The sequence below is a fragment of the Tiliqua scincoides genome, chromosome 3, assembly GCF_035046505.1.
Source record: "Tiliqua scincoides isolate rTilSci1 chromosome 3, rTilSci1.hap2, whole genome shotgun sequence".
Classification (NCBI taxonomy): Eukaryota; Metazoa; Chordata; class Lepidosauria; order Squamata; family Scincidae; genus Tiliqua; species Tiliqua scincoides.
This window is the reverse complement of record NC_089823.1, coordinates 95,783,605-95,810,041: the sequence shown is the minus strand read 5'-3', so window position 1 is coordinate 95,810,041 and position 26,437 is coordinate 95,783,605. Positions and strand designations below refer to the sequence as shown.

At 43.3% G+C, this 26,437-nt stretch overlaps 2 protein-coding genes across 3 annotated transcripts in view; both read left to right on the top strand.

Moving 5' to 3' along the window:
- Positions 1 to 1,565: 1,565 nt before the first annotated feature.
- Positions 1,566 to 19,780, top strand: F7 (coagulation factor VII). Its single transcript, XM_066622243.1, has 8 exons — positions 1,566 to 1,635; positions 5,762 to 5,926; positions 8,581 to 8,601; positions 8,689 to 8,802; positions 10,040 to 10,180; positions 11,359 to 11,462; positions 14,375 to 14,495; positions 19,239 to 19,780. The coding sequence occupies exons 1-8, from the start codon at positions 1,566 to 1,568 to the stop codon at positions 19,778 to 19,780; spliced, it is 1,278 nt and encodes a 425-aa protein (XP_066478340.1).
- Positions 19,781 to 25,273: 5,493 nt separating this feature from the next.
- F10 (coagulation factor X) overlaps positions 25,274 to 26,437 on the top strand; it is a 28,291-nt gene continuing 27,127 nt past the window's right edge. The window contains exon 1 of one of the 2 annotated variants that reach the window (XM_066622242.1): positions 25,274 to 25,463. In XM_066622242.1, the coding sequence (XP_066478339.1) occupies positions 25,385 to 25,463 (79 nt within the window). In that variant the 5' untranslated portion in view covers positions 25,274 to 25,384. The remainder of the gene's footprint in view (positions 25,464 to 26,437) is intronic. The other variant, XM_066622241.1, reaches the window with a different exon arrangement.

The following is a 26,437-nucleotide window of genomic DNA, read 5'->3' as shown; positions in this document are numbered from 1 at the left end:
ATCCTTCTTTTGTTTTGCTAACAATTTGTTTCCTCCCTAGATCAGGCGCTCTTAGGAAGTGGTTCAACATAAGATAAAACATGCTGTGCCAGCAGGCTGAGGTTAGAATTTTGGGGCAGGAGAAATCCATCTGAATTAGCTGGATCAAAATGGGAGGTGAGGAGATAATGCTCTGCTCCTCCAAAGTGTGGCCTTCCTTTTGGCCTGTGGATCTAAGCCCTCTTACCATCAATCCCATGCATAGTGACTTTGCTGGGCTTTCCTAGCAGACACTGGGAACCAAGTACACACATGAATACTCATGCATGTTCTCCACATGCCTTAAAAGAAAAATAACAGGAATTTATTAGAATAGCTGGGGAACACTAAGGAACCTTGTGGCAGGTAAAAAGACAGGGGCTGGCGGAACACCAGCTGGCTGTGCACTGGGCAGCTGCTGCATGCCCTCACAGAGAGGCCTGGATAAGGGGAGGAGGGAACCCAGTGCCAATAACAGTAAGGAAGACCAGATACTGTTCTTAGTGTCTGGGCGACTGACCCTTTCACTCAGGCACACATTCAGGCAAGCCTGTCATCTGGGGAGAAAGAGAAGTGAAGATGGAGTCAGAGCCAGGCCCAGTCAGAAGCAGCAGCCCACAGCATGATGACAATGCTCCTCACATCAGCAAGAGACCAGCCACTGTTCTCTTGTGGTGCCACCATTCAGCTGCCTTGGAACACTGGGGCATAACTGCCAGTGCCAACGAATGGGAGTTCCTCTGCCTTCTGGGGGCAGGGCAGGGTTGCAGATTGGCTGCTGGCTCTGATATTGCAGAGTTGCTGCCTGCCATGAGCGGGAGAGCAGTGATGGTGAGCAAGGTGTGGCGGCGGCAGGGGGGAGGGAATTGGCCCTCTTTTCCACTGCTTCAAGTAAGTTCTTCAGCGGGCCTCCTCATAGTGCTGGCCCTGTAAATGACAGCAAAAGGGACCGTCATGGCTTTTACGCAGACATCGTTCCGAAGGAAAGCCAGAGGATTCCGATGAAAATTCTGCTGTGCGTCTGAACTGTAAGTTTATCTTCCTGGCATGTGACCTTCTAACCATCCCACCATCCTTTAGTTGAAGCTGCCTCGGCATATGAAAATATTTCAAGTTTAGTATTTACATGTAGTCACCTTTCATCAGATGAACTGCACATGGCTTACTGGGGTTGTACCATTTAGCATCACAACAACCCTGCAAAGCAGGGTCTGCTGACCAACAAGTGTGCTTTGTGACATAATGGAGATATACCTCTCTCCCAGGTCTAAGTCCAATACTCTACCCACTGCATAACACTGGCTATTCAGAGCACAATCCTACACTTGTCTACTCAGAAGTAAGTCCATTGCGTTCAATAGAGCTTACTCCCAGGAAAGTGTGGATAGGATTGGGCTCTCAGTATGTTAGTTGTCATGCCTTCCGTTCTTTCTCTTCTAATGTGGCCTCCCAGTCCCAGCTTAAGCAATACAACCAGAGAACTTTGGTCGCAGAGCTCTTGCTGAAATAGCAGTGTACTATTTGAACGCGAGTATTTGGGTTTCATCATGGTTTCCCGTCACTTCAGTGTTCTGTTTTGCTGCCTTTTGCTGGCATTTCCTCTTTCACTGGCCGCAGGTATGACTAATGAAATAGGCAAAATATATATTAAAACGTTTTCTTCCATGATAGCAATGAAAGTTTTTACAGTAAAAAAATCTTTCTTTTGTAAGTTGTTGAACAGTTTTTTTTAACAAAATAGTAATACAGAAAATTTCATAAAATCAAACTGGTCTATATGATATCAGAGTGTATGGTTTACCATAATTAAGGAAAGTCTGCTGTTAATCTTAATTATAAACCAGTTTTGGTTGTCTGTTTATTTTTGGTCACTGCTTTATAGCTGAATCAACTATTAGGCTTCAAGCAATGAGCACAAGATAGTAGGTCATTTGACCTGGCTATAATGTATTTTTAATCTAAAATACTATTATTAGAGGTGCTTGAAAATGATGTTATTTATATTACTTAGAAGTAAGCCTATCGTGTTTAGTAAACTTAGGCTGTAATCCTGGCTTACTCACTGGAAACAAACACCTCTAACTGTTATCAAATGTTGTTCTGAGTCAGATTGTTTTCTATTTGTTTGGTTCTGAAATAAGTCTTTTGGATAGTGTTGTGAAGAGAGAAACCAAGACAATTAAGCATGCAATCCTATATATTACCTGGGAGTAAGTCCCATTAAACTCATTGGCTGCAATCCTAACCACACTTTCCTGAGAGTAAGCCCCATTGAACAAAATAGGACTTACTTCTGAGTAGACCTTGTTAGGCTTGTGCCCATTGGGTTTTACTTCTGAGTAGATTTGTATAAGATTTTGCTGAAAGTTGCATCAAAAGTACAGTATTCACAATTTTGTGTTTAATTTTAAAAATTATTTGCCTATCATTATTGAACCCATTTTGTATCTTTTGGGCAGAGTTTTTGGCATTCATTGACGAAACTGCATGGCAGATACCATAAGTGCATGTATTCATAACAGCAGCTCTGTACAACATGAATAGTAGATGAATGGCAAACTCGCTATTAAATCAATTAGGTGATCCTTGAATTTTGCCTACAGAATTGTTCCATACACACAAACCCACTGGATATCACTACGAATGTGGGAAACGGGACCAATTTAGTGATCACCTATACAAGTGATGATGCGTGATGCCCTCACAGGTGACAAACAGGAACTAATGCAGAGCAGTGACAGACCAATGGCCGTCACTGGGGTCCATTGTAAATGCCTATCTAAACCAATAAAGTAATTGACAGCACAGAATCCTCTTGCACACTGATATCTTTGGTTCAATTCCAAGGATGATTACATTGTATAAAAGGCCTGTCCAGGAAAGGACCAGTCCAAAGACAAACATTTATTTGCCTGTTGGGTATAATGTAATAATAGCATTGCTAACAATAGTTACTCCCTATAGCAGGTCTCCAAACCTTTTGGCCAAAGGGCCGTATCAAATATCTGGCATGGTGTGGAGGGCTGGAAAAAAAATTTAAATATAAAATTTAAGTAAATAAATTAGAGATGGAACTTAGATGAGTGAATAAATGAATGGGCTCTCTGGCCTCTCTGAGGGCTCTCTGGCCCTCAGAACACCCTCCAGACACAATCAGAGCACAGTTCTGGTCATGTTCAGTTGAGTGGGCCACAGGCTTTCAGGGGACAAACGGTTGGCCGTGGGCCGGAAAGATGCTTGCTGTGGACTGCATCTGGCCCCTGGGCCAGGGTTTGGAGACCCCTGCCCTATAGCATAACATAACCTATAGGCATCCACTGTGCCTATCTAGAGGACCTAACTTAATAGGAAAAGGTCTGTAATGATAGTAGAGAAACCTAACCCAGGAAGAACAAAAATGCAAGGTTGGGACTTCTCCTTGCTTCCTCCAATTTCCAAAACAGGTAGGTGCGGAAGCGTATGTTATTGTTAGACAGCTACAGATGGGCTAGAAATACAGTGCAAGTAGAGCAGACTGCCTGCAAGATATAATTGAAAAAAATATTGAGTGCACATGCATTTTCATCAAAGGTGACTAGAATACGAAAAACTCTGCAATTATTTCCGTGCATCATGGGGAGATCAGTTGTGTTTCTTCAACACAATGCAATGCAAGCCAATTCTGCATTTGATAGAAAGATTAAGAATAGTCTGTGTTATGAAAAGGGTGTGTGCTGCTCAAAGAAGAAGAAATGCACTGGGTTGATACAGATCCTGCCTATTGCGTTCATATTGTATGACAGAACGGCGAACCTAAAAAAGGTCTAGGACTTTTGAGACAATTCGTCTTAATTTCAGCTAAAACTGTGTATTCCCTAATGTCAATATATGCATTGAAATGCACACATTCCATTTCAATGAGTTAGTGAAAAAACATTCATCCTCACTGTTCTCTCTCTCATGTTCTGTTTAATTATTGGTTGTTGTGACCACATGATTTTGCTTATGGTTGTAATATGATATCATCAATGACATCACAGGGATTGCCATAGGTAATCAGATGAAACAGTAATGACAGAAGTGAGAGCAACTGAGGGCAAATGATTCTGAGAAGCAGCAACTCAGGGAACAGAAGACTGTGGAGCAGCATAAAAGCACATTACTGTAATATGTTCACAATGAATATTGAAAAACCAATTCTAATCAACAAGGGTGTCAAACAGGGGTGCATTCTTGCACCCACCTTGTTTAAACTCTTTATCAACAATCTGGCTCCCTTTTTAGCTAACTTAGATACACATTGCCCCAAATTAGGTTCAGTGGATATCCCTTTACTTTTGTACGCTGATGACATGGCCCTGATATCACGTACTAAAATAGAACTACGAAGACTGGTTAACACCTGCATAGACTATTTGACCAATAATGCCCTGCAGCTAAAATATGAAAATCCAAGATTGTGGTATTTGGGTACTCTTGGAAACCACAGTGTTGGTTTTTCCATGGAAAAATCAATAAAGCAGGTCAAGGAATTCCAGTATCTTGGTCTCCAGTTTCACTGCCCTGGTCTTTCCATCATCTTACTATAATTAATTCATCTAAACTAGTTGTTCAGGCTGTTTTTTCTTCTCCTGGGGCAACTCGTTCATTCCAGCTGCTCTCCAAGCTTTTAATGCCAAAGTTACACCTCAAATTTTATACGGCATCCCTGTATGGATGCCAGCATTAAATGATTTGATTGAAAAGTTCCATTCAAACTTTCTATACAAAATTCTCAGTGTACTGCACTCTGCCTGGAGACAGGCCAATATAGGCTAGAGTTTCTAGCCTGGTCCAGTTTCTTAAAATACTGCGCCAAAGTGTGCTTCAGGGCTGACCAAAACTCATTGTTAAAGGGGCTACTGACTGACCCGTCATCTCCTTGCCTAGCTCTTTTCTATAAGAAAATTAGACAAATGGGTCTCGAGGACGATCTACAAGGAGCTTCTACTCTTGAGGTTTCCATTAGATTCCTGACAACAAGATTAATCAATATAGAAAGGCAAGAGATTTTGAGTGCAGCACAGAAAAAATGTTCTACTCTGAATTTTCATCTCAGTAATATATTTGATCAACAGCCAAAGTATCTGACCTTTTAGAGTGCCCCCTTGCGAGGAGGGCTTTCACATTAGCCTGCTGCAATGTGTTGCCTTCTAAAGACCTACTTGGCAGGTTTAGAAATGGCCCAAGGGAAGAACGATTCTGTAGTTGTGGCCTCGGAGAGGTAGACTCTCTTACTCATTATTTTGCACTGTGCTAGTAACCAAGTGCTTAGAAACCAGTATCTTTCTCCATTGTTAAGAATTAAAAAAGGTTTCCCTGAAAATGCTTTTCTATCATTTCTGGGGGCGGGTGATTCTGAGCTTGTGACTGTTCCATTTGCAAAATTTTTATATTTGTGCAATTTGAAGCAGGCTAAGCTGTTGGTCTCAAGCAACATGGAGTAACTTTGCAAGCAAATTGCTGCTTTTTAACTTTTATTTTATTTTTATTTTTAACATATATATCTATACATTGGACTGTCTGGAGTTGTTATCTGTAAAACTCTATGCCTAATAATGGTTTGTTGAGTTGAGTTTTGAATACTCACAAAGATGACCACAGCTACAAAATAAGTTAAGCAGCTTTAGCCCAGCCTTTCTTTTTACATTCTTAATTAAACTGTGAAGATGTTTCTGATAAATGTGGTGGTGGAATGCAGTCAATCAATTATTTCTGATTTAAGTCTTCTTAAAGCACAAAGAAGCAAGTGATGTCTTACAAAGAAAAAAACGAGCCAATAGCTTCTTCGAAGAGTTTAAAACAGGATCACTAGAACGAGAATGCATGGAAGAACAGTGTTCTCTGGAGGAAGTCCGAGAAATCTTTAAAGATGAAAATAGAGCTGTAAGTAATGTGTAGAAGTGGAAAAACATTGGCCTGTTTTTTTTAAGTTATCTTCCAACTTTGATAATATTTGCTTAAACTGAATCAGAAGGAAACAAATTCAGTATGTGTTAATGTGGCTCAAAATGTCAATATGTTATTTCTAGGACATGGGAATTAATAGTTCAGAAACATCTATGTACATATATACATATATTTGCATGTATTTATTAATAATTATATTTATATACCACTTTTCAACAAAAAAAAGCTTGCAAAACAGTTTACGTAACAAAAAGAATGATAAAAATGGATCTCTCTCCCTAAGGAGCTCACCATACAAAAAATAATAATAATAAGCACAAGAGAAACATTAACAACAGCCCTTAGAGCAGTGGTCACCAAAGTGGAGACCACTGCGCTCTGGGAAAGGTATCCCCGGTGCGACTGCGCTTACTGTTCTGCCAGGGACCCTTCCTTCCCCGCCAATTTCCCCAAAACAGTACACTGGCCAGCTGTGTCTGCCCAGAAATCTGGGCACAGTGGCTGTGGGGGCAACAGAACCCAGAAGTGGCAGGCTAGAGCACAGTTTGGGGAAGACTGGCAGTGGGGAAGAAAGGCTCCCCGGCAGGACAGTATGCACCATTCACATGGGAGGGTGCTGGATCTGGCCTGTAGGCCAGAGTCTAGAGAGCCCTGCCCTAGAGGATGCTTTTTGGCAATCAATAGGAACTGCTGTCACCCGGCTAAATACAAGTGCCACCACTTTAAAAGGTGTGTCTTTGACAGGTAATAGTGCTGCTGCTAGACAGATGTGGGAAACTGTGCCCAGGTGTAAGCACAATGGTCCAAGACAAACATTGAGAGAGGCTTAGTTCTTACAAGCAAGTCAACATGATAGTAAGCCCATTTCTAGCTTGTACTAATTCAAACTACAGATGGGCTCACATTGTTTCATACTTCTCCATACAAAAAAAAATATATAGAAACCTAATATGCTAGGGAAAAGGTTCTAGCCTAGACTGCTCCCCAGCATGGCATGCTGTTTTTCTACATGTAGGAATTTACTTTTTGTATGGAGGAGGATTTAGGCTGCAATCTTATAAAACACTTCCTGGAAGTAAGCACCATTGAATATGATGGGGCATTTCTTAGAAGGCATGTATAGGACTGTGCTGGTAGTCTATATTTTGTTGTACAGGTCAGAAGGTTAGCCACCATATATGTTGTTTGTAGCTAAGTTGGAACAAATTCAGCTACAAAAGTGATGTAAGGTCTAATAAACAAGTCCAATGAAGATGGTTGGTTGGCTGGCAACCTTCAGTCTCAAAAGACTATGGTATAAGCCTACAGCACCCGGTATTCCCGGCCGGTCTCCCATCCAAGTACTAACCAGGCCTGACCCAGCTTCCAAGAAAATAGACTGAAGGAAATGATGGCTAAAGTAACTAGCATATGTTTAGCTTGGAAAGAGGAATATTAAAGGGAGATATATGGGCAGTTTTCAAGGACCTAAGGGGCTCTCAGAGCCAAGAGAGGAAACCATTATTCAACCTAAGTCCTAAGAACTGCACAAGAAGTAATAGATTTTTTAAGGAAGAAAATGCAAATTAAGTTCTTTTAACGTTGCCTACTAATGCACTTGTTATATGAAGTGTCAAAGTAGATGCCACCCTAAATGCATAACAACAACAACAACAACAGTATTTATATACCGCTTTTCAACAAAAAGTTCACAAAGCGGTTTACAGAGAAAATCAAATATCTAATAGCTCCCTGTCCCAAAAGGGCTCACAATCTAAAAAGTGAATAAGTAAATCCTCTGGTTTTTGTTTTATTTTAGTTAATAGTATGTGTGGGGGGGGGGGATGAAACCAGCCAAAACCATGAGCAAGTTGGGGGACTTTAGTACTTTGCCCCACCACCGGTCCAATTCTGGTCGCTGCCCTCCATCATGGACTTTTTTCCATTGACAATAGCAGAAATAGGGCAACTGCGATGGGGGTCACAAACACAACAGGGCAAAGTTTTGGCCAGTTTTGAGTTCCCAGGCATTATTTATTGAAATAAATAGGCTCAATTACATTTTGCAGGGTTGCATCTAGTTTGAGCCTCAATAAAAAAGTTCCCTAATGCAAGAACAATTAATTCCTGGTACAGTCTGGCTCAGTTCACTTATAATGCCAAACCATGGCTTGGTGCTACATGAACAAGTAAAGGACTCATACACCTCAATCTCCTCCCTCTTGCAGCAAACCATAGCTCTCAGTGAGCCCGGATGTGAGAATAGGGATGCTACAGGGGCAGCATTAAAGGTCAGCCAGGTGGGGCACTAGTTGAGGGTGCACACGGATTGATGGCTTCACCTGGCTAATCCCTGAAGCCCCAATATCAAGTGACAGTGGTGGCCATGGGGGAGGGTGGACCCTAAACTGGGCTTTTCCCCAGAACCCGCAGCAACCTGGCCCTGGCATTAACAGGTATACAGGAGTAACTCTATTTCCATATGTGAAGTGCTGGAAGGGGTGCTGGCAGTTGTCTCCTCCACCTACTTTTCTGGGAAAAGGTATGATTTAGCTTCTCAATTTATGAAAAGGATGGATGCAACCAATGTGGAGCTGGCTTTATGCACAATGTGTTTCTTCTTTCTCCCACATCCTTGCCCCCACCCCCAGAAAGAATTCTGGCTGCAGTACACAGGTAGGAGAAGTCATTCTAAACAATTCTACAACATTTACTATTGGAGTTTTTCCCCAGCACTTTTGCTCATACTACATGTTTTCACAGATCCTAATCAATGTGACTCCAACCCTTGCCAGAACGATGGGCAGTGTGTCGATCAGTTCCAAAACTACATTTGCATTTGTCCCATGGATTATGAGGGTAGAAACTGTGAAAGTGGTAAGTCATTATTAACTTCAGATATGTCGACATACTCTGTTGTCACTGAGCATGTAGAGGTGATACGATTGCACTTTCTTCTCCAGTTTATCCCTTTCTCCTTTTCCTGTTGTTTCTTTTATTTTATCCCTTGGGGCAGGGACCTTGTCTTCTCTTTAATTGTAAAGTGCAGTGTGCACAAAAGGCCCATAAATAACAATAGGAAACTTGAATAAAACATTTTAAAATACATTTAAAATTCAAGTGTCAGAAGTTCTGACAGAGGTTTGAGCAATATTGATATCTTTGGCTCACCTATTTGAGGGGTCTGAGGAGGAAGAGGAATAGGAAAGCAGAACAGAATTTGTCAGAAACTGACACAAAAGACCATGGGTTGATGGGAATAGTGCTCCAGACCTAAAGAGATTATCTGGCTATTTACTTAGAACTTGCTTTTCAATGACATTTCGTACATGACAGGGGCAGGTTCTCAGAAAGAGGTAGATAGTCTGCTGGTCTGGTCAGTGCCTGGAGAGGGCAACTACCCAGGAACTTTAAATACGACATCTTGAATTCCAGGGAAGCTAGTATATAAATGATATAACTCCTTTATATTGGTAAATCTGTGGCAAATTTTCCCCAAAATATTTGTAACAGCACTGTGTATCTGTGACGACTTAAAACTCTTTCTGCTGATTCCAGTGGATACTGGAAACCTGTTTCTATGTGTGAACAATCAAGTATACAGTGACACAAGCTGGACTTGTCAATTCTTACAACAGTGAGCATGCACACCCAGACACGAAAAGGTTTGACAATACACCTTCTACTCAGAAGTAAGCCCAATTGAGTTTAATAAAACATATTCCCAGGAAAAAATGTACAGGATTGCAGCATAAATTAAGACAAGCTGAAGTGGCAGAGCAAGATCAACCTAGATTAGCACAAGTGGCACCACCCAAAACAAAGATGTAAGAAATAAAAGTATTATCTTCCTTGCAATATCTTTTCCTCCAGCATTCAGTACAAGAAGCTGCTGTAGATACATAAATACTGGACCCAAAGAACACTGATTGCTCCTAGCTCTCCTTCTGCCTCCAAGTCAAGTCCACATCCCACTTCTCTCTTTGAAAACCTTACACTTGCTTCATCCTTGCCCATTGAGCCATTTATAGACCTGAACAACAATAGTTAATATTACAAAGCTTTTATTTTTCCTCCAGCGCAATGTAATTCATCTATTCTTCTCCAATTTTAGCTCCAGAAGATAGGCTAAAGTGCTTCAATGACAATGGTGATTGTGAACATTACTGTACAGACACCCCAACTACAATACGGCAGTGTTTTTGTGCAGATCAATACAGGCTAGCAAGTGATGAAGTATCTTGCATCCCAGAAGGTAAGGTCCAGATATTGCACATTCACCGCACATCTCTTTTCTGGAAGGTGCCAGAAGGTACTAGACACAAGTAAGCCACCTTCTTCTTAAGAATAAAGTTATTGGTTAATTTTAATGAAAACCACCAAATAATAGAAAGGCAGTAAGCCTTCTGGCTGGCTGTGGTTTGAAAAATGCACACTTTTTGGAGAGGCTCTGTGCTTTTTCATTTGTTTGTTTTTTCTTTCATGTGCATTGGTTGAATTGGTCCAATTTGTCTGAAATACTGCCCTGAAAGCCACAATCAATAATCCAGCTAAACTGACCTTTGTCAGGTTCTAACTGCTGACAAGTGGGTTTGGCACATTCAGCTGCAGACCCGTGCATACCTTGGAGTCTGAATGCATACCTTGGAGTTGCCTGGCAGGCAATGCAGTGTCATCAACTTGTGGCTGACTGCATTCCAATCTTGTCTTCTCTGGAACTATATAGATCAAATTAGTCCAACTGCTTCTCCTTAACAGGTTTGTTTACTGGGCTGCATGTTCCTTTAACAGCCTGTTGGGAACGAGGCACAGAAACCCAACAGAAGCCCATATCAAGGTGTTTTGGTTTTTTTACAGGCAAGACTGCTTAATGCAGGGGTGTCAAACATAATGCCCATGGGCTGAATGTGGCCCCTGGAAGCAATTTATTCAGCATCTGTTATCATTGGGCTCTCCCAGGGTGATAATTGGGCACTCTCATATCTAGAAAATATGATCTGCACATTTTCTCTTCTGTCATTTGCAGCTAATGAGTTTCTATGCAAGAGCAAAGTGCTTATTTCTGGCCACCATCTTCTTAATGATGTCACTTTCTGCTTAATGATGTCACTTCCGGGCCTCAGCAGGTACCATGAATGCTAGCTTTGGCCCCCTGTATGAAACAAGTTTGACACCCCTGGCTTAATGAGTGCAATTAAGGGGTTTAACAATACAAAAGTGGTATCTAAGAAGAGCCTTTGTTACAATTGGGTAATTATTTTAAAGGGCTTACCAGTCTTTAAAAATGATGACAGAGTAATGGTCCATAAGCTCATTGATCCCCATTCAAAATACTGTTTTACTGCATTTTGTGATACAGCCCCAAACAGAACTGCAAAATAATTGGTGTATATCACATTTCATACATAGCACCCTTGACTAATCTTTTTACAGTTGAATATCCTTGTGGAAAAACACCCATTTTGGGGGGAAAAGAGACACGGCAGGGGAGAATCGTAGGTGGTTATGCCTGTCCACCAGGTGAATGTCCATGGCAAGTAAGTTTTTATTGAACTTCAGTGCAATTTTCTCTGATTCTTGTCACATCTCAAGAGGGCTAACAAGGGACTCTCTTTTCACTTTGAATGTGAAAAGAAAGAAAACTGTGCCGGATCATTGTGTTTCAAAAGAAATGACCCAAAAGAGTCTAAAAATGGTGGAGCTATGTAAGATGCTGGGAGACCGAAGACTGTGAAGTCTTGTGGCTGTTTATTGCTTGTAAAAAAATGCCCGCATGAGCATTCTTGTTCTGTACAGTGCTGTAGGTCATCACAGAGTCTCCCAAGGCCTGAATTATTTTCTTTCAAGTTCCCAAAATTGTATAGGATGGTAACAGAGATTAAAAAAACAACACTTCCGCAACCTCATCCCACAACCAATCACACTAGCAACACATTCACAGGGGAGCCTCTCCCTACCAAGTATTGCTCTTTGAATAGGCAACATGCACACCTATTATGGTTTTTTAAAAAAACCATACAAAATTTCATCTGCTTTTGACCCAGTCCTTTGTGATATGCTTGACAGATGCTAGGCCCACTGGCATACTGTTGCAAGGCTGATAGAGCAACTCAAGACTCAGGAACAACTCAGTATTTCAGGAGTGAAGGTTCACAGGCCTTTTCTTTCATTGCAAGCAATGGGCATCTCATAGGACTAACATCTCAAAGCATGAGAGCCTGGTTTTGGGAATTTCCAGACCCTGTATACAATTATTGGTTCTTTGTCTGAAAATCTAGACTTCCTATTCACTGAAAATCTGCATCATAGATGGGGCAAACTCCTAATAGGCTATAGATAACCTTGGAGACACCTAATAGGTGTGTTTCAGGTTACAGGTTTCCATAAAAGGTAAAATTAGGCATTTAAACATATTGAATTACAAAGTTTTCAGAAACCAGTAGGCTGTGCTGTAACATCATTTATCCAGTGTTGACCCAGTGTTGAACCTTTTTCACATCCATCATTCCAATTAGAAATTACTTGACAGGTCCTCTTATCAACATCATTAAAAGAGAGCAGTATAACACTAAGACAGGTGTGAAGGCCAACTTCATAAGATATTTTCTTGGCAAAAAATATCTTCCCTTATCAGGATGGCCTAGTACAAGCTGCCTATCATATCTCTTCTGCGTTCCTTTTCTATTGAACACCTGTGAAGCCTCTTCTGCTTCAGAAAACTAAGGTTTCCTGTCTTTTATTAAGACTTTTCTAAAATCAAGCAACTTTGGTTCCTTATAGCTCCTTATGGCCTGCTTCTAATAACTACTATATCTCCATATGTGGGTTACAATCTAGGGCAAACAATATTTTGTCCTAGCTTTTGTCTATTTGTGCCCTTTGCTCTGAAAGCATGAAAGAGTAAGTATATAGCTGCAGACAGGCAGGCAAAGTGAATGTCATTGTTAAAGTGTGTGTACTTCTGCCAAGATGAGGCTTATCTTCTTTGTTGCCTAGCATCTTTATCTACCTACATTCCAGAGCAGGGGTGTCCAAAATTTTTGGCAGGAGGGCCACATCATCTCTCTGACACTGTGTCGGGGGCTGGGGAAGAAAATAATTAATTTACATTTAAAATTTGAATAAATGAATATATTAGAGATGGAACTTATATGAATGAATGAAGGACTTGCAATAACTGAAGGCCTATAAAAGGCCTTGCACAAAGCAAGGCTGGCCATTCCTTCACTGCCACTGCTGCATCACAGATGTGAAGCAGCAAGCAGTGGAGGGAGCCCTCATCCCACAGCTCACATGAGTGGTCAAACAGTGTTCACGCTCACGCTGAGAGCACTTGCATCAGTCCAGTGTGGGCTCCAGCAAGTCTCCGGAGGGTCAGAGGCTCATTGGAGACTGGGGGCTCCCTGACGGCTGCATTGAGAGACCTCAAGGGCCGCAAGTGGCCCCAGGGCTGGGGTTTGGGCACCCCTGTTCCAGAGTGAAGCCTAGACAGCTTATGTGAAACTAACAATTTGCCTTTAAATGAAGTCAAACAGCTTTTTACTGTTTTCTGCTGTTGTGGAGGCTTCTTCACAGTCTGCAGAGCACTACTGCCAGTGCAAGGCCCAGAAGGCCTTGTTCTGCCAGCAGCACAGCACAGATGAGCACTGTGTGCTGGTGTTGCTGGTCCTAGTGCTTGTGATGGATATGGATTAGGGTGGGGATAAGGATGGGGCAGGATGGGGGGTGGATCTCTGTGGTGCTGGCTGCCTCCAAATCCTATGCCTTTGTCCAGGATCTGACATGCCCCCTACAGCAGTACAGATCTATGCCAGCAAACAAGCCGGCATCGATCTGAGTAGGCCCATAGGAAACAAGGCAGCAGAAAAATTTCTATTTACTTAACCCTCCCAGCCAGCCTGATCCTCTGTTGGGTTTCCAGGATACAGCAGCCACTGCACTGGGAATCCTGCATACCAGCATGGGAAAGAATTATTAGACCATTTGAAATCATATCTGCCTTAGCTTTAAGAAGCCTTGCTAAAAGTGTATTTAAGATCATGCCTGAGCTTAAAAAAATGGCACTACTGAGTCCCTGTCAAGATATGCTACTTTTCTTGCAGTTCATGCTAGCCAACCTACAGAGCAATCCTATGCATGTCTACCTAGAGGCAAATTCCATTGTGTTCAGTGGGCTTACTCCCAGAATAGTGTGTACAGTATAGGATTGCGGCCTTAGAATATGTCTAAAAACCAACTTTTGTTCTGGTACTTCAAGAATTCTCTTTCAACATTGTAAAGGGTAGTTAATGTAAACAACATTGCAAAGTTCTTTTTTAAAATCATCTGTATCTTCCGTTCTATGAGTGCACCAGATGGATGATACCAGGACAGGTCTCCAACCCCCAGAACTCAGTTTAAATCATGTTTTTAGTAAGTATTTTTGTTGTGATGGTTGTTATATTTTCAGGCTCTCATGTTAGAAAATGGCAGAGAAAAATGTGGAGGTGTTCTGCTTGCTCCATCTTGGGTAGTTACTGCAGCTCACTGTTTGGAAAACACCCATCGCAAACTACTCAAGATAAAACTGGGTAAGGACAGTCTTCCCCAATTTCTGGGATGTGATGGGAAATGTAGAGATATTGGGGTGTGCTTTTTGAGATAACTACTAAAATATTTTGCTGTTTTGAGATAACTGCTAAAATAATACTATCAAAATCCATTTTGTTTCATTTGGCATTCATTCAAGCTGAACACAATTGCCACAAGTTATCCCAGTGAGAGCACGGAAATAGTTTTGGGTTTGCTTGGGTCTGCTTCAGTCTTTCAGTTTTAAGTCTCACGGTCACCACAGCCAGAATTTGGGGGGGAAGGGGGAGAGGTGGGGAAATCAACAACAAACTACAACTCAGACATATTCTCACCTGAGTGTTGTGGCATCACTAGGGTTTGCATCACCCAGTGCAGGGTGGACCCAGTGGACCTACTTCCATGCAGTGGGCAGAGCAACGCCTCGGGCAGTGGGCATGGTGATATACCGTTGCCCTGCCCCCACTGGGATTTTTAGCTTAACTATTGCTAGAATAGAGGTATTTCAACACGGTTTGCTTTGTTGCATTCTGCATTAAATTACACGTTGCATGATACGTAACGTGAGGGTATTTTTCGAAAATACCAAGATTTTAAAAATTGGGGGTGGTAGTGACCCACCCCGGTGTGCGTCACCTGTGTCAACTCATTGGGCAGCCCACACTCCCCACACCCACTAAAGACACCACTGCCAGACAGCCCAATCCTGTGCTGCCTGGCGCTGCGGGACCCGGTGGCTCCACGGAGGGCTCCCGCCAGAACCAACGCCTCCCGCGCTACTGCGGAAGGCTCCTTGGGAGGACATTCCGCGTATCCGCCTCTCCCCCCGACATGCCTCCCCCCTCCCTGGAATGCCACCCCCATGCCCCCGACCACGCCCCCATTTCCCGTTCCACAGCCCAGCGGTCACAGAGACCGCCGAGCTGCGGAACCTGGACACTCACCGCGTGCTGGCTCAGCACCGGCTGGAGCTGAGCCAGCTCCGGCGGGAACCCGGTGGTAAGCTCTCACGGCACATTTGCAACTGTGGTCCGCGCCGCGGAGGCAGCATGTCTGGAAATTTATGCCCACCACCCCTTTAATACTTTTCCCTGCATCTGATTTGGGACTAGAGCAGGGGTACTCAATAGGTGGATCATGATCTACCGGTAGATCGCGAGGCAAAATGAGTAGATCGCGGAGTGCCGACCCCCCCCTTCAGGTGCCTCTGGGAAGAAACGCCGGGAGTAAGGCCCATTGTACTCAATGGGGCTTACTCCCAGGTAAGTGTGGCTAGGATTGCAGCCTCCCAGCCTAATCCTAGGCATGTCTACTCAGGAGTAAGTCCTGTTATACTCAGTGGGGCTCAAGGTACACCAACATACATTGTACACATAAATGTTATATGTTATGATGGCGCGAACATTGTAAAAAAAACCTCTGGTAGATCTTCGGGCCTTGCTGGGTTTCAAAGTAGCTCTCGAGCCAAAAAAGTGTGAGCACCCCTGGACTTGAGTATGGTTTGCTGGGGTGCACTCATTGTCTTATCTTGTCATTCTGAAGCGTATTATTTGATGAAATATAGTGTGCAAAGCTTGAGATGAGCCCACAACAGCTATTTCTGTTTTTATTCCTGTCATTAGGTTAGTGAACAGAGAAACAAAATGAATTACAAATATGCATACACTCCTAAGAGAGATACTAAAATCACGTGTATGAGAGCATGGCCATAAAAAGGGACCATAGCTGAACAGGTGGGCAGCCCAAACCTCCCTTCCCTGATTTCAGGTAACTTTGCCCTCCCTTCTCTTGATCCTCTTGCCTTTGTTACCTTCCTCATATGCCCAGTGGTGTCGCTAGGAGAGTGCGGGTGGTGCAGGCTGCACCGGGTGACATGCACGGGCGGGGGGTGACGTGCACTGGAGATGACACGCTAAAATCACAGTGGTTAGGAGTAATACTATCATGTTATATACCGTTGGATGTGGAATTTCCAGCAGAATACAATGCAAAAACTCAGAGTGAAATATCTCCTTTCTATCAAAAGTTATGACCAAAACACTGGAGAACAAAAAATGCATGGAGCCCTATGGAAAGTGAAACCGAGTTGTATCGCACATTTACTCGTGAGTAGGCAACCTTGCCTTAGTCCTTCAGAAAGGGCAGGCTGAGAGGAATCCAACGACACCAGAATGGTCCTGATCCAATGAATGCAGCCCCCAAAAACACCTGAGAAGGAAGTCCCTCCCTCCAAGCAGACAAATGTATTGAGCCCTATGGAAAGCAAAACTAAGCCTCACATAAGTCATGTTTACTCATGAGTAAGTAAATGTACCTTGGCTGGTGGTCAGGCCAGGCAAAGGGGAATGTGAAGCCATGAGAATGGTCCTGATCTTATGGAACTGGAGCTCAACAAATGCTCCAGAAGGCAGCCTCCCCCCCCCCCCCAAAAAGGATCAAAACAGAGGCTTCAGCTGATAAGGTGAACCTTTTTGAGACTTGCAAAGCCAGGTGGATCCTGACAGTGATCTGGTTTAAACAGAAGTTCTTAAATTGAACTGGGCACTGGGTAGGGCTGAAAACCTTACTTTTAGAAGGGGGGTGTTAATGCAGGCAGGGTACAGAGGAAATTCACTTGATGGACCAGGGCTGGCTTCTGCTTATTTAATTACTTGTTTTACTTTAATTATTTATACTTATTTATCTTAATTTGCCTGATGATGTCACTTCCACCATGACATCACTTCTGGTGAGTCTTGGACAGATTGTCATTCTAAAAAGTGGGTCCCAATGCTAAAAGTTTGAGAACTGCTGCAATAAGGTGTTAGTAAGTTGACACCCGGGGGTGTGTGTGACACCACTAGTGACCAAAATCACTAAAATCGCAATTTGGAAGAATAATACCATCATGTTATATATCAATCAATGCGTAATTTCATGCATAATGTGTTCTATCTTTGGTCTATTAAAAGCTAGAGCTAAAAACCAGTGGGGGCAGAGTGATGGTACCACACCCACCACCAGGGGCGTTGCCCCGCCCACTGCATGGGGGGTGATGCGGTGGCATCCTGCACCAGGTAATGCGAACGCTAGTGATGCCACTGCATATGCCCCCTTGTCTTGAGCATCTGATGTCTCTTGCTTTTTCCTGCTCTTATTCATTCCCAGGGTTTTCCTGGCATAACTTCCATCAAATGGCCTTTGTTTTTCATCATTCCTATGTCTTCCTTCCTTCCTTCTCTTCAGTCTCTTTCCCTATGACTCAAAATACTTTGAAAGCCATTGCAGGACAGGTTGTTACAGGTTGTATTTGCAAATTTTCCTTGGTGTGAAAACAGAAGCATCAATCAATCAGAACGTTTATTGGCATATAAACACAAGTTTCCATGAGTTTCCCCATTTTCTTCTGTGACATGGTAGATGATAATGATTTCCTGTGTCAGAAAGTTTAGGATAAGAAAGGCTAAAAATGAGTCATAATGTGCTTGATTCTGGCATGAAAGCAGCTATTCTTGCATAACCACTTCTTTGTAACTTTCCAACCACAAATAGTTTGTATTGCAGACAGATCTGAAATATTTTTTCATATTACTCCATTATTTTTATTTATCTCATTTGCACACCATCCAAGGAGTGTAAAGTGTGATTAGCTCATTTTCGACCCCATCTTAGCCCTAACCGGCCCATAGCAGACAGCACCTTTGACGTAGAGCAGGGGTCTCCAAACCCCAGCCCGGGGGGCCAGATGCGGCCCACAGCCAACTTCTTGTCCCCTGAAAGCCTCTGGCCCACTCAACTGAACATGACCAGAACTGTGCTCTGATTGTGTCTGGAGGGTGTTCTGAGGGCCAGAGAGGTTGAATGAATGAGCCCATTCATTCATTTATTCACTCATCTAAGTTCCATCTCTTATTTATTTAAATTTTATATTTACATTTTTTTTCCGGCCTTCCACACCATGCCAGATATTTTATGCAGCCCTGACATAAAAGTTTGGAGACCCCTGACATAGAGTGCCCTGAATGCTATGGTGGGGGAAGTAACCCCCAGGAAAAGTAAGTAAAAATCTCTGCCTGGCCACCAATCTCTGCCTGACTTCCAATGGGTCTCCTCAGACATACACCAGCTATTTAGCCAAGATCCTATTTTCCTAGCTCCACATATCCTCTGATTTATTTTGAACTTACACCAATTATTTAGCTAGTGTAGCTATTTAGCTGATATACGTTGGTCCAAAATAAATCAGAAGATATGTCAGGCTAGAAAAATGAGGACAGAATCTTGGCATGCACTGCTGTCACCAAGATTCTTCCCCTCCTGCCCCCTCCTTTATCACCATAAAGAGTCATTCCTCAAAATCAAATTCTGGAACGCCTAACAAATCTTGATTCTGTAACCACAATCCATGATATGAATTTCAAAATCATCTGTGAAGGCTAATAAATACATCTTTCCCCTAGCTTCCTTGTATGAGCAAAAGAGGTCAGTGAAGGGTAGCTGATTAGCATTCTTGACTGCTGAGCATATGAAGCTGTCTCTGGACCATCTAGCTGGTAGTAGCTTTCCAGGTTTTCAGGTAGGGGTCTTTACTGTGCTACCACAGGATACCAGGGATTGAACCTGAGACCTTCAGTACACAATGCATGTACTTTAGCATTGAAGTATGGTTGCTCCTTGATAGTTCTCAAACTTGGGCTCTGTTCTGACACCTGTGCAGCTAACAAACTTGTTGTCCCCTCCCTAAACAAAATATATTGCTTTTCCAGGTGAGTACAACACAGCCCATGAAGATGAAGGTGAACAGGAAAGGAGGGTTGCTCAAATCATCATCCATGAAAAATATATTACAGGAAAAACTGACAATGATATTGCCTTGCTGCAATTAGAGAGACCAGTGAACTTCACGGATTATGTGGTGCCCATATGTTTGCCTGAGCAGCAGTTTGCCAGAGATGTGCTGGCCTTCATTGAATATTCCACAGTGAGTGGATGGGGTCGCCTGATAGAAGGTGGTGCCACGTCAGCTGTACTTACGCAAGTGAGACTCCGCAAAGTACATACCCAAGAATGCGTTCAGCACACTGGCTTCAATATTACAAAGAACATGTTCTGTGCAGGCTATCGTGATGGGTCTAGAGACTCTTGCAAAGGTGACAGCGGTGGACCTCATGCCACCAAGTACAAGAATACATGGTTTCTAACAGGCATTGTGAGCTGGGGTCAGGGTTGTGCCACAAAAGGCACATATGGGGTTTACACAAAGGTGGCAATGTACATTGACTGGTTAAACATGCACATGGATTCCTAATTATAAGTGCTCCTAAATTGCATTGTCCCTGTAAGTTGATCTGGCTATCATTTTTGGCATCTCTCCATTTTAGTATTCTTTAAGCATCTTAAATAAATTAGATGATTCAAAACCGTATTTTGTTCATTTTTCATGTATTTACATTTCAGTATTATTTTTAACAGCATCACAAGGCAGGAGTGCAGGCTAACTAATTATAGTGGTGACTTTCTTTAGCATTGCTCACAAATGTAAATCATTACAAGGAATGAAAAAATAAAGTTAAATAAAGTGTATTTATAGTAAATGAAGTTGCAAATAATACAGTCAGAGTTCAGTTTGTGTTTGCTGACTTCATTACCAAAGGAAGTGAATATGTCAACCTGGGGTCAGTATGGGAAATTGGAAGTCAAACAGAGCAAAATTACCTGTCAACAATTTGACAAACTTCATGTTTGAGGTGGAGAGCTGAGAAATGGCCTACAAATAGAGGTCGTTTTTGACTTTGGTTTTTCTCACTGTCTAGGGTTGCTTCTAGTTTTAGAGTCCATTCAGTAAAAACACAGACTAAAAACAGCCTTGGTAATGTTGCAGAGTTGGAAAAGGCACAGAGGAAGGCAGTCAATGTGATCAGAGCATTGGAGTACCTTCTGTGCAAGTAAGACAAAGGTATGGAGCTTTTTAGTTCAGAAAAAAATGTTTACTGGGAAGGGGGTGGCATAAAATACAGGTTTATAAAAATTATGCATGTTGTGTAGAAAGTGGAATGAAAAAAGGGTTTCCTCCCTCTCATAGTACTCAAACTACTCGTAGATGGTCATCCAAAGAAATGAATTGACAGGAGATTGATTCAGCACAGACAAAAGGAAGTACTGCTCACAATGTATGATTTATGGTAGTGTTTCTCAACATTTGTCCCGCACTGGACCACTTCACTTGGTCCACTTATTCAAAGTACCACTGGAAGTAACTGGTGATGACAAAAGCTCCTGTTCCTTCTGGGTTGGGAGGCCAGATGTGACTGCAACAAACACCAGTAAGAGGCTCAGGGTGGATGGGCGGGCTTTTTGGAGAGCAGAAAGCAAGCTTCAGAGCTCTGCTAACTGAGCCAATGCTCCTACCGCTGTTTGTTGTGTCACATTCATGGTCTTACTACTGGGCAGCAGGGATCCCACAAGTACCACCAGGCACCACCTTAAGTATCACTGGTGGTATCCGTACCACTGGTTGAGAAACACTGATTTATGGAATTCACTGCCAGAAGATGCAATGACAATTACAGTACTAGCTTAGACGACTTTAGCAGGAATTACACCAAGTCATGAAAGATTGGGCTATCAATGGCTGTCACGATGACTATATGCCACTGAATACCAGTTCTAGAAGGGCCCAACAGCACCCAGGGGGCTCTTCATGCCCTGCTTGTGGACTTCCCTGGGGCATCTGATGAAAAACAGGACATTGAACCAGATGAATGTTTGGTCTGATCCATCTAAGGGCACAATTCTAATCCCTTATGTCAGTGCTTTCCAATGGAACATGTGCCAATGGAACATGTGCTGCATCCTGCAGTTAGGTGTCACTCTTGGCGGCCTCCTCAAAGTAAGGGAGTGTTTGCTCCCTAACCTCAGAGCTGCATTGCCCTTATGTCAGTGCTGGAAAGCACTGACATAAGGGGTTACAATTGCGCCCTAAATCTTCTTACATTCTTTCTCCCTTGCATGAAATAAACAGAAAATAACAATTTACCACTTGTGTTCCATTCAGTCCCCAAGTCATTTCACAATTGATCAAATGCTGGGTTCCTAAATTAAGTTAGGGTGCAATCCTAACCGGCACATAGGCCAGCATAAGTCCCCCAGGAGGGTCGCAAATGTGCCGTAACGTATGTTTGCGCCTCCATGGGAGGAAGCCGCATTGGCGCATGTAGATATGCCAGCGTCCAGAGGCTGGCAGAAGCCTCCACGGCAGCTTCCTCACCGCCACTTGTGTCAGCGCACCCATGCCACAAGCAGCACAAGTGGCAACGGTAGGCGTGGGGTGCGTGGAGGAGGCAGGACAGAGGCAGGACAGAGGTGGGGGAGGGCGCACAATGGGTGGCAGGCGCGCGGGGAGCTGGGAGCAGGACTGGGAGGGGGCAGGGCTGGGCAGTTATGCAGTTATTCCAACCCCTATCCCTGGAGAGAACGGAGCGGCTCCAAGCTGCTACACTCTCCTTGGACTTGCACCACCTCCAGAGGTGGCACAGGTCCCAGACGACCCATTGGGGCAACCAGCCCTTACCCAGGGGTAAGGGGAAGAGCTTCCCCTTGCCTCTGGCTGATCTGCTAAATCCAATGGATCTGTGTTGGATGCAGCACAAGCCTCCTGGCTTGCTTGCTCCAGCGCAGGTTTGGATTGCGTCCCTAGCCAGTAACTTCAGCTGTTCATCCTGTGCTATTGTGCTATTGTTATACAATCTTCTGATTTCCTGAGTTTTGGTTAGCCCTGCAACTCTTTAGAAATGGCTCAAGCAAACTCAGACTTCCTCTTACCTAAGCAGTAAAACTCAGATCTCAACCAGCAAACAAGTTTGTCTCAAGCTTTGTCTCAAGCTCTTCCTATCTTGCTCCCCCCCCAACCCAAGAACTACAGTAATACCTGTAACTACCACCCTGAAGTCAGCATCTCATAATGACTGAAGTTGTTGTGCCCAGGTAGAGCTGCCCAAAGTGCATTGAATAGAATGGGAAGAACACTGGTTAAGGATCAGGGAAATACAGAACAAAACTGTACCATGAAACCAATGATAAATGTTCTTTCTAGACTTTACTCCTAGATAAATGTTTTACTCCTAGCCTAAAAATTCAATACTTAACGTTCTGGAACCATTCACTTATGGGGCTTGATCTGCAGGGTTGGGAACTTGACTCGGACTTGAGTTGCAAAAATGCATGCTACTCATTGACTCGTGAGTTGCATTTGTGGAAGACTCAGAAAAACACTCAAGTGAGGGGTCCCCTCACTCCGCATTCATCCCCACGCATGCTGACTCGAGTCTGCTTGTGTCTGGGGGTGCGTGCTTGCTTACTGTTTTCGCAGCGTGGAAAGCCTCGTGGGGCCATCATTCCGACCAGGTGAGCAACAGGGAGGCTCCACCTGGGAGGCAGGGAAGCGTTAATGTTTGTATTTGCATCTGAGCAGAAAGAGGGAGGCAGGAGCAGGCTCTCTGATAGGAAGGAAGGAAGGAATGGATGATCACTGGATGGTAGGACTGGTATTTTCTTTGGCTGAGGGAGGGCAGAAGGAGGAGGCCAAGGGGGTTCTTGCATGACAATTGGTTGCAGAAGCCCAAGGAGGGGGAGGAGGCAGGGAGGGAGAGAGGAAGTTCATAGTGATCACACTGTCCTTCTCATGGCTGTGTTGTTACTTGACTGGCTGCAATGGGACTACTTCTGTGTAGAGATGCCAAGGAATGGGTCGTCCTGGTAAGCCTTGGCGTGACCCTCCTCTCTCTTGCTGCTTCTCTCCCTGCTCTCTCGCAGTCCCTCCCACCCTGTTTACAGATGGGGGGGGTCAGCAGGAGAGTATTAAAGGAGAACTCCGAGACACACACAGGCAGCAGCCTCATTTTTTCCACAGCAGGCTTTTTAAAGGGGGGAGGAACTTGACTGGAGTCCTTTAGAGCAGTGATTCTCACACATTTAGCACCGGGACCCACTTTTTAGAATGAGAATCTGTTGGAATCTAGCACAGTGATGTCATGCCTGGAAGTGACATCAGCAAGCAGGAAAATTTTTAACAATCCTAGGCTGCAATCCTACCCACACTTCCCCAGGAGTAAGTCGCATTGACTATCACTGTTAAAAGAATATACGTAGTAGCTTGTTAAAAGTACAGGTCTGTTACGTTTCTTCAGATGCAGTCACATCCCATGGTAGCATCATCTAATACAGGGATGCCCAAATCCCAGTCCTGGGGCCACTTGTAGCCCTCCAGGCCTCTCAATGCAGCCCTCAGGGAGCCCCCAGTCTCCAATGAGCCTCTGGCCCTCCGGAGATTTGTTGGAGTCCACACTAGCCCGACACAACTGCTCTCAGTGTGAGGGCAACTGTTTGACCTCTCGCATGAGCTGTGGGATGAGGGCTCCCTCCACTGCTTGTTGTTTCATGTCTGTGATACAGTAGTGGCAGCAAAGGAAAGACCAGCCTTGCTTTGTACAAGGCCTTTTATAAGCCTTGAGCTATTGCAAGACCTTTATTCATTCATATAAGTTCGTCTTTAATATATTCATTTGTGTAAACTTATGTAAATTTATTCAAATTTTAAATGTAAATTAATTCTTTTTTCCCCCTGGCCCCCGACACAGTGTCAGAGAGACGATGTGGCCCTCCTGCCAAAAACTTTGAACACCCTGGTCTAATATATTAAAAATAAAATATTGAAATGAATGGGGACCCACCTGAAATTGGCTCGCAACCCACCTAGTGGGTCCCGACCCACAGTCTGAGAAACACTGCATTAGAGTCATGAAAGGGTGACTCAGCAAGTGCCTCCGTTATGACTCGTTTTCAAGTTGAGTCACAGGAGGCAGTGACTCTAGACTCGACTCTAGTTAAACCATGCTGGGATTTTCCTAACCCTGTTGATCTGTCTCTCTTGCATGATATGGGGGCCCACCAAAGCATCTATGGTGAGTGACCATGAGTGTGCCAACCACCCCTGCTTCCATTGTTCTAACTCATAATACCTCCCTTCTTGAACTGGCAATGGGATTCCCGTGTCTCCCTCGGCCACCCCTCTTGGAAAATTGTCAAACATACAAAACTGCCCTATGCTAAGTCAGACTCTCAATTCATCTAGCTCACTACTGTTGGCATAGACTGGCGCTCCAAGGTTATGCCAGAAGATGCTGGGGACTGAATATGCCATCTGCTGCATGCTGAATGGATGCTCCGCCACTGAGTTAAAGCTCTGTCTACCCTTGGTGCAGCACTTCTCTTTCCCATGCCAAAAATAGTTATCTTATCTAAGTTACAGGATGGGGACCAGTTATTATTTCATCCTCACCCAGTGTGGACAGTACAACATCAGGAATGCCCTACCTTCTGCTGCCTTCACCTTTTTCTTTTCTTTGTATAGCTACGGGTTAAAACACTCTTGATTACAGAAATCAGTCAAATGGAAAAACATGCTAATGTTTCTTGTTTTTGAGTTCAAATGTTATAATATTTCCATGATAAAGTATCTCGGGGGGGAGGGGAATCATCAGAATTTCATTTAGGAATGAAAGATTGCTTTGAATTACCTCATAAAGACCACTGAGAGATATTATTCATGTACATATAACCAGCCAATGACCTTCTGGTATACGTACTTTATGCCTAAATATTTAAGGCAAAGCGTAGAGGAAGCTCTCTTCTGAGGCATCAAAACCATCACATACTTCACTACAGGCTCTCTGTGACCTTACTTGGAAAAGGCGAGGATGTCCAGTCCGTCAGCACAGTTATTTGAATGATCTATATCCAGAAACAAACATACTGCTGGTGTGTGATAAGAGCCACAGCACAGCAACAGGAAGTGCGCTGTTTGAACCTTGCTCACGATCAGCCCTGAAGGAGAACAGAGTGTCATGTTCCACGGATGGGCACCATGGCTAACCAGCTGCTCCTCATTCTGATTTTCACTTCTCTAGCAAGTCTCCTGAAAGCAGAAGGAAATGGTAAGAGAATCTTAATACTGGTTTCTTTTTTCTTCATGCACTTGGTTTTAATTTCTTTTGAATAAGAAATATCCTTTTATGTGCCAGGATGAGTAAGATTTGCACATTTAAAGAAGTCTTCACTGAAGTGAATTGGTATTACATATCAGAGATACATTGCATTGTTCAATTAAGTACATATGCACTGCTCAATCCTATGCATGGCTACCCAGAACTAAGCACTATTAAATTCAATGGGGCTTACTCCTGGGTAAGTGTGCCTAGGATTGCAGCCACAGTGTATGAAATATTCCTTTCCTATTAAAGTATACTTTGTAAAAGCCCTCCCAAAAACCATTCCATCTGTGAGACGGTTGCAACATCTCCTTGCTAAATCACAGGGGAAACAGAAGTTGATTCATACAAGCTAGGGCAGTCCTTTCACCCCAAAGAAATGTTTTCATTTCATTCAGTGGGGACAGAAAACAACACAATCATAATATTATTCGATAGGGTTCCTGTGACAGGCAGATAATTCAGTCATAGCAGTGATTTGTTTTTGAAAAGTAGGAAAAAATTAAAAAACATGACTTTGAAAAAATGAATCAACATGGACGGGAGAGTAGAAGCAATGCAAAAACTTCATTTTTGAATAATTCTTTACATTTCACTGAACACTGGGGTTGTGGCAGTGAATTTAATGGGAGAAACTGTCAAACTGCTTGTGCCCCTAGGATTCCAAGACTTCATGGACAGTAAAACATCAGGAAAATGTCACACATAACTTAATAAAACCTTGTAGGCATCCTGAAACAATTTATCTTCACTGAAACTGTTCTAGGATTTCTTGGGGTAGCCTGAGAGTACTGCTAGCACAACGGGCATCAGGTGCAAAGCACCTTCCTCAGTCCTCCTCTGTAGTGAAACTGAGTTGCCCCAAAAGCCACTGCTGAGAGTCAAGGAACCCTCAGCAATGACATGGAACGTGGCAAGAG

Excerpts from the sequence above, each read along its gene's own strand:
- F7 (XM_066622243.1), top strand. The coding sequence starts at position 1,566 with ATGGTTTCCCGTCACTTCAGTGTTCTGTTTTGCTGCCTTTTGCTGGCA. Across the intron at positions 10,181-11,358 it reads AGTATCTTGCATCCCAGAAG|TTGAATATCCTTGTGGAAAA; the intron begins GTAAGGTCCAGA and ends ATCTTTTTACAG. Across the intron at positions 11,463-14,374 it reads CAGGTGAATGTCCATGGCAA|GCTCTCATGTTAGAAAATGG; the intron begins GTAAGTTTTTAT and ends TTATATTTTCAG.